Source organism: Arachis duranensis, chromosome 7 (genome assembly GCF_000817695.3).
Source record: "Arachis duranensis cultivar V14167 chromosome 7, aradu.V14167.gnm2.J7QH, whole genome shotgun sequence".
Classification (NCBI taxonomy): domain Eukaryota; kingdom Viridiplantae; phylum Streptophyta; class Magnoliopsida; order Fabales; family Fabaceae; genus Arachis; species Arachis duranensis.
In genome coordinates, this window is record NC_029778.3 from 75,146,757 (window position 1) to 75,160,078 (window position 13,322).

At 33.1% G+C, this 13,322-nt stretch overlaps 1 protein-coding gene across 1 annotated transcript in view; it reads right to left on the minus strand.

Moving 5' to 3' along the window:
* Window positions 1-7,666: 7,666 nt before the first annotated feature.
* Window positions 7,667-13,322, minus strand: part of LOC107459599 (probable leucine-rich repeat receptor-like serine/threonine-protein kinase At3g14840) — a 14,841-nt gene continuing 9,185 nt past the window's right edge. The window contains exons 17-23 of the mRNA XM_052251645.1: window positions 11,554-11,749; window positions 10,608-10,745; window positions 9,460-9,578; window positions 9,153-9,363; window positions 8,810-9,047; window positions 8,505-8,655; window positions 7,667-8,110 (exon numbers count right to left, since the gene is read on the minus strand). Of these exons, the coding sequence (XP_052107605.1) occupies window positions 7,712-8,110; window positions 8,505-8,655; window positions 8,810-9,047; window positions 9,153-9,363; window positions 9,460-9,578; window positions 10,608-10,745; window positions 11,554-11,749 (1,452 nt within the window). The 3' untranslated portion in view covers window positions 7,667-7,711. The remainder of the gene's footprint in view (window positions 8,111-8,504; window positions 8,656-8,809; window positions 9,048-9,152; window positions 9,364-9,459; window positions 9,579-10,607; window positions 10,746-11,553; window positions 11,750-13,322) is intronic.

Below are 13,322 nucleotides of genomic sequence, written 5' to 3' on the forward strand. Positions count from 1 at the left end.
TCCCTAATAGCTGTGACTTTTGAACCGTCCCCTTAAACCCCGTTTCTTGATACAACTGTCCCAAGTAATCAATGCTCTGATGTTTGAAGGAACACTTTGACAATTTAGCGAAGAAGGTGTTTGCCTGAAGAATTGACAATAAGACATGCTTCAAGTGTTGCATATGAGAATCCCAATCAGGACTATAGACGAGGATATCATCGAATAAGACCAACACAAACTTCTTTATGACTGCCACAAAAATGGAGTTCATGTGACTTTAGAAGGTTGCTGGTGCATTAGATAACCCAAATGGCATCACTAGCCATTTGTATAATCCCTGGTGTGTTCGGAAGGCTATCTTATGAAAAACATCTTCACAGACCCTGATTTGGTGATAGCCCAATCGGAGGTCTAATTTGGAGAAGAATTGTGCTCAAAAGAGCTCGTCCAATAACTCGTCGACGGTTGGCATGGAAAAAAGTCTTTCGCGATCACCGCGTAGAGAGCACAATAGTCCATACAAAAATGTCATATCCCATCTTTCTTCTTAACTAACAAGATTGGGGACAAAAAAGGGATGCTACTAGGCTGCACCACACCTTCCGACACCAACTCAGCCATAATACATTCAATCTCGGCTTTCTGGCTATGGGGATACCGGTATGGGCGCACCTTGACCAGGGAGGATTTGGGAAACAGGGTGATAATATGATCATGGGTACACGGTGGTGGGAGGCCATGAGGGACCTGAAATATCACCGTGAAGTCGGTTGGAAGTGAGGCTATTTCAGGCAGCATGGTGGAGGGAAATTCCAATGGAGAAGGAGCAGGGGTCTCGGGCGGCTAGACTTGAAGAGTGTATAATTCAGCAATAGCAGACACAGAGATGAGATGCTGGAATTGGCTAAAGTGAGCCTGGGTTGGACCCTGCCACTTCTCGCTTTGTAGGGTGACTAACCGATCTCCAGCCATGAATGTGATAAATTTTTTCTTGTAGTTGACCAAGTGAGTATCTAGTGTCTCCAATCAACTGTCACCTAAAATCAACTCCTTTGATGCAATTGGTAGCACAAAAGCTGAGATATAGAGAGTGCGACCCTGAATTGTGACTAGAACATTGCGCATTTTGCCCTAATAGTGTAGTAAGGCACCGTCACCGACCTCCACTGCAAATTTTGGGGCCGCAAAGATGGGGAGAGCAAGCATAGTTCAAAGGTCAGGGTGGATGAAGTTGTAAGAGCTGCTGCCATCCATGAGAATCCGAAGTTGTTTCCCTGCAATAAAACCAGTGAATCGAATCGACTTCCTTGAGGCCAATTCTGATAGAGTATTAAAGGATAAATGGGGGGTTCCTTAGTGGTAGAATCCTAGTCAGGGGTGGATATAGGTGGGCTAAGGGGGCTCCTCTGGTGAGTCTTGGTCCGGGGGAAGTTCCTCTACTGATTGGATGATGAAGTAATGTTTGGAAGTGGCAGGTAAAGCCCAAACCCTTGTCACGGCGAAATTGAATTTTAGCGGGGCAGAGCTTATGGAGGGGGTTCAATTTGGATGGGGTTGGAATGTGCGGTGGTGTGGAAGACATGCGTAGGGTTGGAATGTCAGTTTGGGTTTTATTCGCCAAAGTAAAGGGGGGGTTCTGGGGATGGGTGAGGAAGGGAATGGCTGGGGTTTGAGATTGGGATGAGGCTGGGAAGAACTTCTCGTTGAATAACTTGGCCAACGCGATCGCCTATAGCAATGAATTTGGCAAATGCAATTTGACTTCACGTTTTAGATCCAGGTGTAACCCACCAACAAAGCAGTCGAGAAGAAGGGCATCATCTATACCGTATGTCGTTGTGGCAAGATCGGGGGTGTTGAAGTACGCAGTGAAGGTGGAGGATTCTCTCAACTTCAGCAGATCCTTGCGGGCGTTGTCGAACTGTGAAGGACCGAACTGGATTTGCATCGTGGATAAGGTGAACCAATCTTGTATTGTGCTTGTTCTTTTAAGCAACTGAAACCAGAACAAGGCCTTGCCTTCCAGGCTCACGGTAGCATGGTCAAACTTATGGTCTTCTGAGATGTCGTGGATATTGAAGAAACAGTCCGCCCGATAGATCCACTGGAGGACATCATTGCCTCCAGCAAAACAAGGAAACTCCAACATCACGTGTCATGGCGACACAAAGATCGACTACATCAGATTTTCCGGCACCGATCTTTCAGTGCGTTGAACAACATGGGCCTGGAGTGAAGCCAGGGATTGATTTATAGCGGCGAGTTGCTCATGGTGGGCCTTAGAGTGTTCCGAAAGTTTGTTGATAGCGGCTTGCATTGTTTGTAGCTGCGCCATGGAAATCACAATGAAAGCACCAGTTGATATAACAATGCAGACAATTCAGCAATTATATTGAATCAAGGGAGTATGTGGTGTAGTGTGAGAAAGTTCAACAATAAGTGAAATAAACCAATTCACAACAGATAAAGAAGGGGGAGTGAAGTAGAGAGAATTTGAGCTTCCTGCAGCAGAGAAAAGGGAGAATTGATCAAAATAGCCAATGACAAGAATAACAAGAGAAGAGTAATTTCAGAAGGGGAGAGTCAGAGCTTATAACATCCATGACATTTTCTTGCCTATATATTTGTTATTATTCAAGGGGATTTTGTTGCTTCTATTTTGCTAGATGAATTTGTTATACCAGCTGCCCCTTTCTCTATCCTTCTATCAACAGTCCCCTCCGTTAAAATTGACATTGCCCTCAAGGTCGAAGTTGGGATGCATCCGCTTCATGTCTTCATAAACTTTCCAGGTGGCATCCTCCACCGGCAAGGCTTGCCACTTAATCAATACCTCTTCATGCCAGCAGTTATCCCTCTTGACCATATGGTATCCTAAGACCAGTTAAGGCTGCAATTCGAGGCCTTGTCCATCCAGCAACAACAGTGAAGGGATGATGGGTTCTGGGGGTCTGCCGGTACACTTCTTAACTAATGACACATGGAAGACCAGATGAATTTTAGCCATTTCTGGGAGTTGTAACTTGTATGCAACTTTCCCGATTTTGGCAATCACTCGAAATAGGCCAAAATAGCGGATGGTAAGTTTTTTATTCCTGTGCATCGCCACTAATTGCTATCGATACGGTTGGAGCTTCACATAAACTAAATCACCGACTTTAAACTCCAATTCGCTGTGCTTCTTACCAGCGTTCAATTTCATATGTGCTTGTGCTCATTGTAAATGGCTCCGTAGGGCCATCAGCACGTGGTCTCGCTTCTGGAGGAGTTCCTGTACAACTGGTGGATCTGTGGCCTCGACATTGTAACGAATAAGAGGAGGGAGATCTCTCCCCTACAAAACCCCTTCCACTTTGAGCTCCATGCTAAAATGGTGAAGGGAGACAAAACCTAACCAAAGCACTATTTATCGTCATCTTTGATCACACATAACTTTTAATCCGAAGATCTGATTGACGAGCATTTTGTAGCCACGCGTTCATCTCACTGAGCTCTTCATTTGTGCCTAGTTTTCCATCCCCTTCATTTGTGCAAATTTGGTTTGGGTATTGGGTGATTTTGATGGTTTTGGTAGTTTAGGTGCAATCTAATATTGGGTAATTGTTAGGTTTTACCAAAATCATCAATAGATAAGGTAAGAAAACTCTAAACCCTTGTGCTTTGTCCAATTTTGTGAACCCTAGTGTTAATTGTGGTGAATTATATGGATTAGATTGAATTTGTCTTGGATTGGAGTTGAATTGGTAAATTGGATCATGTTGGAATTGATTTGGAATCTTTAAAGCTTGAAGTTCAGTGTTTTGAGCTTTGGGAAGAATCGACCAAGGTATAGTTTTGGTTTCTCGTAGTTAATCTATAATGTTGCGTGAAAACTTAGGTTATTTGCTTTAGGATAGGCTTGAATGTTTGAATGGTTGGATTTAATGAAATTAATGTATATGTATGTATGTAATGAGTATGATGTTGAATTTGATAGTGAAGTGGTTGGAGTTGATGCAATTATTGTATGAATGTATATATGTGAAGAATATGATGCTAAATTGATAATGAAGTATTGGTATTTTAGGTGACTAAATGCTTGATAAGTAATGGGTTAGTGTTTAGTGAGTCATGATAATGCTTGAAATGGATTTGGTTGAGTTTTGATGTGAATTTGTAGTTGGAAATTGTTGAGTGGTATTGATAAATTTATATGTTGGTATGTTGTGGGGTGATTGGAAAGCATGAGAGCATGATTTAGGAACATTTGAGGCTGAGTTGGTTGTGAAACAAATGGTTTAAAATTGAGAATTTTGGAAAACTAGAGATTTTGTAAACTTTGGTAAAAATTGGTTTTTGACCAATTTCGCCGGATCATAACTTGTTTTTCGGACCCTCAAATTTTGTAGAACTTATTTTGAATGAAAATTTGGTCCGTGAAATTTATAACGTTTGAAGAACGGACGAAAAATAATTTTTAATGAAAAAGTTATTCGCATTTGAAGTTTGGATTTAAAAACAGAATTTTGCAAAAAATAAGAAAATATTGTATGTGTGCGTATAGAGTATTTGATTTAAAATGATCATTAGAATTTTTAATAAATAGAGTGGTGTCAGTGGCTCCTCTTTGAAAATTATTTTTCAATAAAAATGAGCTAAACTTCTCATACTAAGCTCTAGGAGCTTGTCTTAAACCATATAAAACTTTAGCTAGTTTAAAACATAGTTAGGAAAGGTTTTATTTTCAAATTCAGGAGGTTAAGCCATATAGACCTCTCTATCTATTATACCATTAAGGAATGCACACTTTACGTCCATTTGGAATAGCTTGAAGCCGCAATGAGTCGCATAGGCTAAGAGCAATATGATGGCTTCCATTCGAGCTACAGGTGCAAATGATTCATCAAAATCAATCCATTCCTCCTGATCATAGCCTTGAGCAACTAATCTTGCTTTGTTTCGGACAATGGTTCCATCTTCACCCAATTTATTTCTGAAAATCTATTTTGTACCCGTTACTTTCGTTCCATTTGAATGAGGCACTATAACACCCTATTACCCTAAGCCTTACCTCTAGCCGTAAAGCAAAGGATAACAAAGTACCACGACAGTCTTAAAGCTCATACCATACTATATATATATATATAGAAGGAAATAGTAATACTAGAAGCCCGATCAAGGAGTAAAAGCTCAACGTCCCATAAAGCGGAATTACATAACGCAAAACGTTTATATATATATGTATATATAAGTATAATAGCCAAAAGGATACTAGCCGTAACTCGCGGAGTTTAGGCCGACTAGTTATATACAGACATAACAGAGTATTTGATTTAAAAAAACTTATACAACTTATCTCTCAAATTAAGCCTCTAAGGCAATAGAGTTTAATAACAAAAGTGAGAGAACTACAACATAATAACCTAAACACACAGATAACAAAAGATCCTCCTCTCTGTCACCATCTGCAAACTCACTGAGGTGGGTTGCGACTTGCATTTAAAAAATAACAACATATGGTATGAGAACCGGAGGCTCTCAGTATGGTAACAGTGCCCAATATATAAAATGTAAGGTTCCGGGATGCCAAAGGCAATCTTAGAACTTCACATCGATACAGATATTCATGCTTATCAAAATATATAACTTAAACCATAAACTATAAACTGGGTTATCTAAACTTAGAGGATTTCTAACTAATACCAATCACACCACTGTATCCCACAACCTTCGCCAACCTACCCTCCACGCGATCTCATCGCCACCGCCTACCGAGCCTCCTTAAAACCAGTAGAAAATACAAGTAATGCAAACAAGTAAAGTACATATAGGGCATGTAGAACAATTAACAAGTAGGCAGACAGGTAGAAGATGCATATGATGAATGCCTATCCTATTGGCTCGTGATATCACTTGTCGGTCCATAAATATCAACCTGACACATCCTTTCAGACGTAACAATTACACTAACCTGCATGTAAAACTATCAACTTCTTTTAGTGTTGGGTTTATGTGAACTTTGGAGATATCAAAATTGCTCTGAATCGAAGTCTTACCATTCCACCTCATTGCTTTGAAATATTGAAGGACTACAATAAGTGGCTCAGCTCTCCCATCATCAAGATGTGGAAGAATGTGGTCCACCAACTAACCATACAATATGCAACTCATTTTGTTATTCCTGAGAATAAAATAGCAAATGAAAGAAGTCTGTTAGTCATGTTGTGAGAAAATCAATATCAAATCAATACATTCATGGTCGTACAATACATACTCAAGATCTTCCGAAATAACGACCATACGCTTAGTCATTAAACCCTTGCTAGTGATCAAGTCTCACAGGCCTTCCTTACCAACCACCTTACCAATCAGATCTATAAAACAAAAAAATGTTAGAACTCAAGTACACAAATACACTCATCATGAAAATAGCACCAAACAAAAATACACTCACTAACATCTCAAAATGTTCAAGTCTGTCTACTTTTAGAAGATCAATAAAAGACCTCAACCTAAATTCTTCTAGAGGAAAGCTTGGGTTATCCACATGATTAACTGTTGTTCTATGAGAGAATGTTAGTACCATCCTACTAACACCATTCTTCGAGATGGTCTTATTGTCAAATACTATGAAGTTTGTCATTGTGTACATCTCAAACTCTATGATGTTACCACTCTATTTCTTGGCTAGAGCCCTCGAAATAGTGGCATAGATCCTACCACCCTATTTTAAACAATACAAAAATAAATCGGCATCAATATGCGGCTAAGCATTCTTGAAACATAATATAATAAACCGGTAACAAACATGTTGTCTAGATAAATAATAATTAGATTTGTTGTTACCTTACAATCTTGAAGAATTATTTCAATTGAACCAATCTCATTCTCATTATATTTACTTGGAACTTCTTGTATCCTAACAATATAAATTTTGAAATTCCATCCAGTTTCTGGCGTTTACATCAGTTAAAAAAATCAAGGCTTTCTGTCATGATGTTTCAAGTTGCACAGGATAAAAGATTCAAGGCTTATGAAGGAAAATGTTCGTTAGAGAATAACAAAATCTTTCAATGGCGGAACTACCTTTTAAACAAACACACTACAACCATTTATCATGTTTTTAAAGTATAGATGTAGGTGTGTTGAATTTACCTTTTTATCGTACTTTTTTAATTGTATATAAGCAGCTGTAATTTGATATATACTTTTTTTTTCATTTTGCCCGTTGTCAATGACTCTAGCTATACACTTGTCAAGCAAATAAACATGCATTAGTTGTCTTTTATAAATTAACAGATGTTTTTATCAACAATTGCCTAAAATCGTCGCTAAAATCTTTCACCACAATTATAAAACTATTTTATTATAGTGGATAATATTTAAAAATTGCTTTCTAAAACACAAATATAAAAACAGTAAGGAATTGAGGATACAAACTTATTTGATAGTTGAGATGGTACATTACAGACAATTAGTTTTTGTCCCAAACCAAAAATTAAAAAAAAAAAGTCTTTGTCCACGCAATAAAATTGTAGACTATTTAAATGAAGTTGTCAATCTATCTTTATGTGAAAACGATAATTAAAAATCATTAAATAATTGACAAAATTAATTAAACTAATTAACATAATACATGTTACTATCTTTTTTTGGGTGTGAATAGCACCATAAATTGTCTTGTATAAGGTTAAGTTCGTTTGGTAAAATCTCTACGGAATAGTAATGGAATTTACACACACTCTATTAACTAGTTTCTTTGCTCCCAATAATATGATGAAGAATCAATGTGCATAGGATAGAGGTCAGACGAAGATGAAGCAATCCATTGTTCTTCAACAACATTATGTGACACATTATTGTTGGCCTCATTTATTTTATTTTCTTCCTTTTGATAGTAATATTGTCGCATTGCCTCTAACTTCATCTCATCCATTAATTCACTTTGATCTGAAACGAATTCTGGAACAATGATTTTGCCTTCAAGCATGCTTAGAACTGAAGACATGGAAGGCCTAAGATTTGCAGTTGCATTGGTGCATAACAGAGCTACTTGGATCATCACCATTACTTCCTCTTCATTAAAATCTGAACCTAACCTTCGATCAACTAGCTCCATGAGCATGCCTTTCTCTTTCAACAAATGTGCCTGTCACAAGAACAATAATCATTAAAATTTTATCTTTTTATATATATAAATTATTTCATGTATAATTATTTTTGAATAAATATCTTTTTTGGTCTCTGTCCTTTTTGAAAATTGACAAGCCGCCCCTCAACGTTTATAAAATGATAAATCGATCCCTATCTATTTCTTCTATTAGACACATCAACCTTTTTATTTGACAAATCGACCATTTTCTATTTCTTCCGTTAGACACATCGACCCCAATAGACAAGGGTTGATATGTTTAACGAAAGAAATAGACAAGGGTCGATTTGTCATTTTTTAAAGGTTAGGGAACGGCTTGTCAATTTTTAAAAAAGACAAAGACCAGAAAAGATATTTACCCTTATTTTTTCGTGTACCGCATTTTACATACCCAATCAAGAAGATATAACACTTCCTCCTTTGATCGATGAATAGTATTAGCCTTTCCACTAACAAGTTCCAGGACAACAATTCCAAAACTATAAACATCTGCTTTGTCAGTCAAATAACCATTCATTGCATATTCAGGTGCCATATATCCACTGCAAAATTAAAATATACCATTATGAGAATTAGATGTCAACATATATATTTCTTAGCGGGTAAACAAAAACATTACTTTGTTACTCTACATTTTATTTTGATAACAAATATTTTTTATGCATTCAAAGAAGAGAGTAAGAAATTGCAACTCACTATGTCCCAGCTATTCGAGTACTAATGTGAGTAGCATCCTCTTCATGGAGTTTGGCTAAACCAAAATCAGAAATTTTTGGATTTAAATTTTTGTCGAGCAACACATTAGTTGCCTTAATATCCCTATGAACAATTTTCAATCTTGATTCCTCATGGAGAAAAGCCAAACCTCTAGCAATACCAACACAAATCTTCTGTCTCGTTGGCCAATTCAATTTTAATTGATTCTCTTTGTTCCCTTTATAAATGAACAAAAAAAAATACAAAAATAAGCATATATGTTGTTCATTTAAGAAAAATAGAAGTAAAAAATAAAAAAGCATATAATTAGGGAATCATTTACCGAATAATGCATATGCAAGGCTATTGTTTTCCATATATTCATATATCAACAATAATTGATCTCCCTCAACACAGCATCCATAAAGTTTAACAAGACAAGGGTGTTGTAATGCTGAGATCATTGCTATCTCATTGATGAACTCACGGTTTCCTTGCTTTGATTTAGATGAAAGTTGTTTGACTGCTATTATAGTGCCATTTGGTAAAATACCCTACATTAAATTTTTAAATGTAGTTTTTAAACATGTGCAATGTTTTTAACATAATAATCAAGGATGATATATATAGTGGATAGTAAGAGAGAATACCTTATAAACAGGGCCAAAGCCTCCTTCACCAATTTTATTGGAGATATTAAAGTTGTTTGTTGCTGCCTTAATTTGATGCAAGGAAAATAGACCAGTTTGTAGATCTAAATTTCTTAGCTCTGCTTAAGAAGCAATTAACAAAGTGAGATGTATTATATGGGAAAATTTAAATAACATTAAAAGGTTTAGATAAAATAACTCTACTCTATTACCAAAATAAAAGGTGTGCTGTTTTAATTAATTAGAGTTATATTATACACATAAGCCATAACTTTATTCGAACATTATTTGCAAGATTGTTGAATGATTACTCGTCTAGTTTGACTGGTTAACAAGCTTAGTTAGTTACAATTGTATATCAAGTTATTAGGTTTGTTATAGCAAACTCTTTACAAGTTCTGTTTTTTTGTTGTTATTATTATTTAAAAATATTATTTGTACACTAAAATCAGCTACTAAAAATAGTCGTTATATATTTATGTACAAATATATGTGTTATTTAATTTATTTTTAATATGTATTTTATATTAGTAATTAATTTTAGTATACACATAACATAATTAATTATTATTAGTGGCCCATATAAGATTCACTTGAACTTTGTAATACACTAGTATAAAAAATATGTAATTAATTATTGTTAGATCTACTGAATTTGTCATTAATTACAGTAATAGCTAAAAGGATGACGAGTTTGTGGGGTTTACCTTTGAAAAAAATATGAAAGCCATTTTAATGTTTTGGCGCCCTAATTACTATGGAATTATTCCTACCAATTATTTAAAAAAAATTATGTAATTTTTGAAAAAATGTGTAATATTAATTATAATGAAATGTATTCTTTTGAGTAAAAGAAAATCAACCTAATTAACTGTATAATTTTCTACCATTAACAAAATATTTTCTGTTTTTTTAATAAATAGGTATATGTTTTATTTTGAGATAAATATTATAAAATCAAAGGTGTGTCAAATATATATATGCCAAAAAAGATCCTTTTCGTTTTGGTAGATTAAGAAAGAAAAGACAGAAGAGCCAAATTCAATTTTGTAAATGGCAATTCTTGAACGTTTTAGTAAGCTAAGATTAACAATAATGATTACAATTAACAAGTTAACAATAGTAATATAATTGGTTCGTGGGTTTACCTTTTTCTAATGATGTTTTCTTTCTTAGACAACCTTTCCACCAAAGTAGACAAATAATTAGGATGATAACTATGACTGTTGGAGCAACAATTCCAGCCATTAGCCTTGTAGATATGTGATTGTGCTTAGGTAATGAGTCTGGGTGGTTATTAATAATAGTGAGATAGGATAATCATGTTTTATAGATATATTAAAAGGTGAATCAATCAAACTCTTCTAAATTAAAACAATTAATAAAACGATAAAATGAGAATTTAATCGCTCTAAATCAAAATTGTAAGAGTCAAACGTATAATAGAAATTACAGAGTTAATATATAATGGTTAACTTCTTATTTTATTATTTTATAAATATTTTAACTTTATTTTTTTTTAATTCTAGCAAAGGATATACATAAAGTTTTATTTTACAAAAAAGTGACAAAAACACAAGAATAAATAAAAAAAAAACACTTCTGGCTTGATAAAATACAACTTTTAAATGGTTTTTGCTAATTATTAAAAATATAGAGACAAAAACAATAGATAAGGATATTTTTTTTCCATAAGCTCAGTTTGAAAATTATTCGAAGATATATATATATGTTGAAGAACGACTAAAAGATTTAGATATAAAAGTGATATGAGTAATATATTTTAATATTATAATTTTTTGTATTTTTTAAAATTATAGAAAGTACATAAATTAGACTTTCTTTTGTATTTAAAAAATTAAAAAAATTGGAGTACACAAATCGACGGATTCAACCCAAAAATTGAACTGTCCAATTTCTATACCTCTTAAAAATTAGACGTTCGATTTTTGCTCCTGACACTACAATTACATAAAACACCTATATACTCCATAAATGCGTCCTAAACCATTTCTTCTTCTAAAAGTTTATAAGAGAATTATAAGAATTGTCAAACTGCCATACAGCTGAATCTAAAAGAGAAGATAAATTTACCAGAAGTGACAGAAATTGCTGATATAAGAGGGCCATATTGTGATCTATATGGAACACCAGTAGTACCTTTCCCTGCCCAATATAACCGGATCTCTAACTCATTGTTGCTCACGTAAGCACTCAAATTTTGAATATTTGCCTTTCCGATTCCTTTTGCTTCTTTTGCAATATTGAAATCCTTTAGAACACGCTCTCCCTGAAATTAATTTCGAATTTAGAGTAAAAATTAAATTACCATTTATTTTATCTATAGCTAAATACAGATCTTCTGTATGTTAACATATTTGTAGCAACTGATTCTACATATTATCAAATATTCTTTATAATATGATTTGAAAAAACAATGGAACTTGTCTGTTATGATACTACTTCAACCAATTTTTTATTTTTCTTGTGTTGATTGAGGAAGAAAACAAAATTTTTTATTTTTTAATTATAAAAATTCTGATGTTATGTTATGATATTATTTCTGTTAAAAATTTAAATTAATAAAAATACATAAGTAATTATATCTTTGACACTATTTTTTTATATTGATAATTGTTAAAATCATTGTTCCTTGTCAACGAAGAAATGAAAATGCATAGAAAGAATCAAACAGATACATATAGGATGAATGTATATTAACTATTAAGATGAAAATGAAGCAGAGCTTAGAATTCTTGAGGTAGAGTTATTAGAGCTTAAAAGATGAGTCACTTTCTCATGGCTTATTATTACACATACACAAACTCTCTTATATAATAGTAGCTGTTCTCCTAGCTCCTTTTCTAACTAACTCAACTAACTGCTGAGCTGGCATCTAGGAGTAACTAACTTATACTACTTGTGTCATCAAAGAGTTATATTAGAAGATAGATTTTAAAAAAAAACATGAAGAGAAATAGAAATATATTTTTTATCTTAACTTTATAATTTTATCCTTAAATATACTTATCAAACACATACAACTCAGATAGCTAACATAGCCTTTGTTTAATATCATCAAAATCTCAATATTAACAATCAATTAGTTGAATAAAAAGAGTAATATTAAGTAGCCAAAATATTATGGACAATAAAAAATATATAATTAATAATATTTGTACTTATAAAAGAATGTGAATAATTTTTGTCTGTAATTATCTTTCCTCATCTAATTACACTAAAAGTTAATTTTAAATTTAATATGAATTAAATCTTAAAAATTACTCTTTCATTATTATTACATTTATAATTCTATAAATTTTTTCCTAAATAAAAATTTTAAATTTTGATATTTTTAATCCTAAAAAAATCTCAAATAACCTTAATATATTTTATAAAAAATAAAACATCTTATATTTAATTAGTCTCTATTTATTAAACACCTCCAAAATTATTTTTAACCTACAAAATAACATAATAAATAATAAATAATAAATTAACACCAATTTATTAATTATAAATATTATGTGTTTAAAATTATAATAAAATTTGATAAATATTTGTGTTAAAAAATAAGAATAAATTATTATTCCACTTTGAAAAATATAAAGAAAATATTACGTAAGTGAGACAATAGATTAGTGATTATAAAAAATTAATTAAAAATAATGACAATTAAAATTTAAATTATTCTAGCCTCTACAATATTACATAGGTACAGTGAAAAAAATTAATTAACATTAATGATATTCAAAGTATATTATTATGATTAATTTTTAATGCAATAATATATATAAAAATTAAATTATAAAAAATTTCATTAATATATAATATGTTATATTTTAATAGTTAAAAATATAATG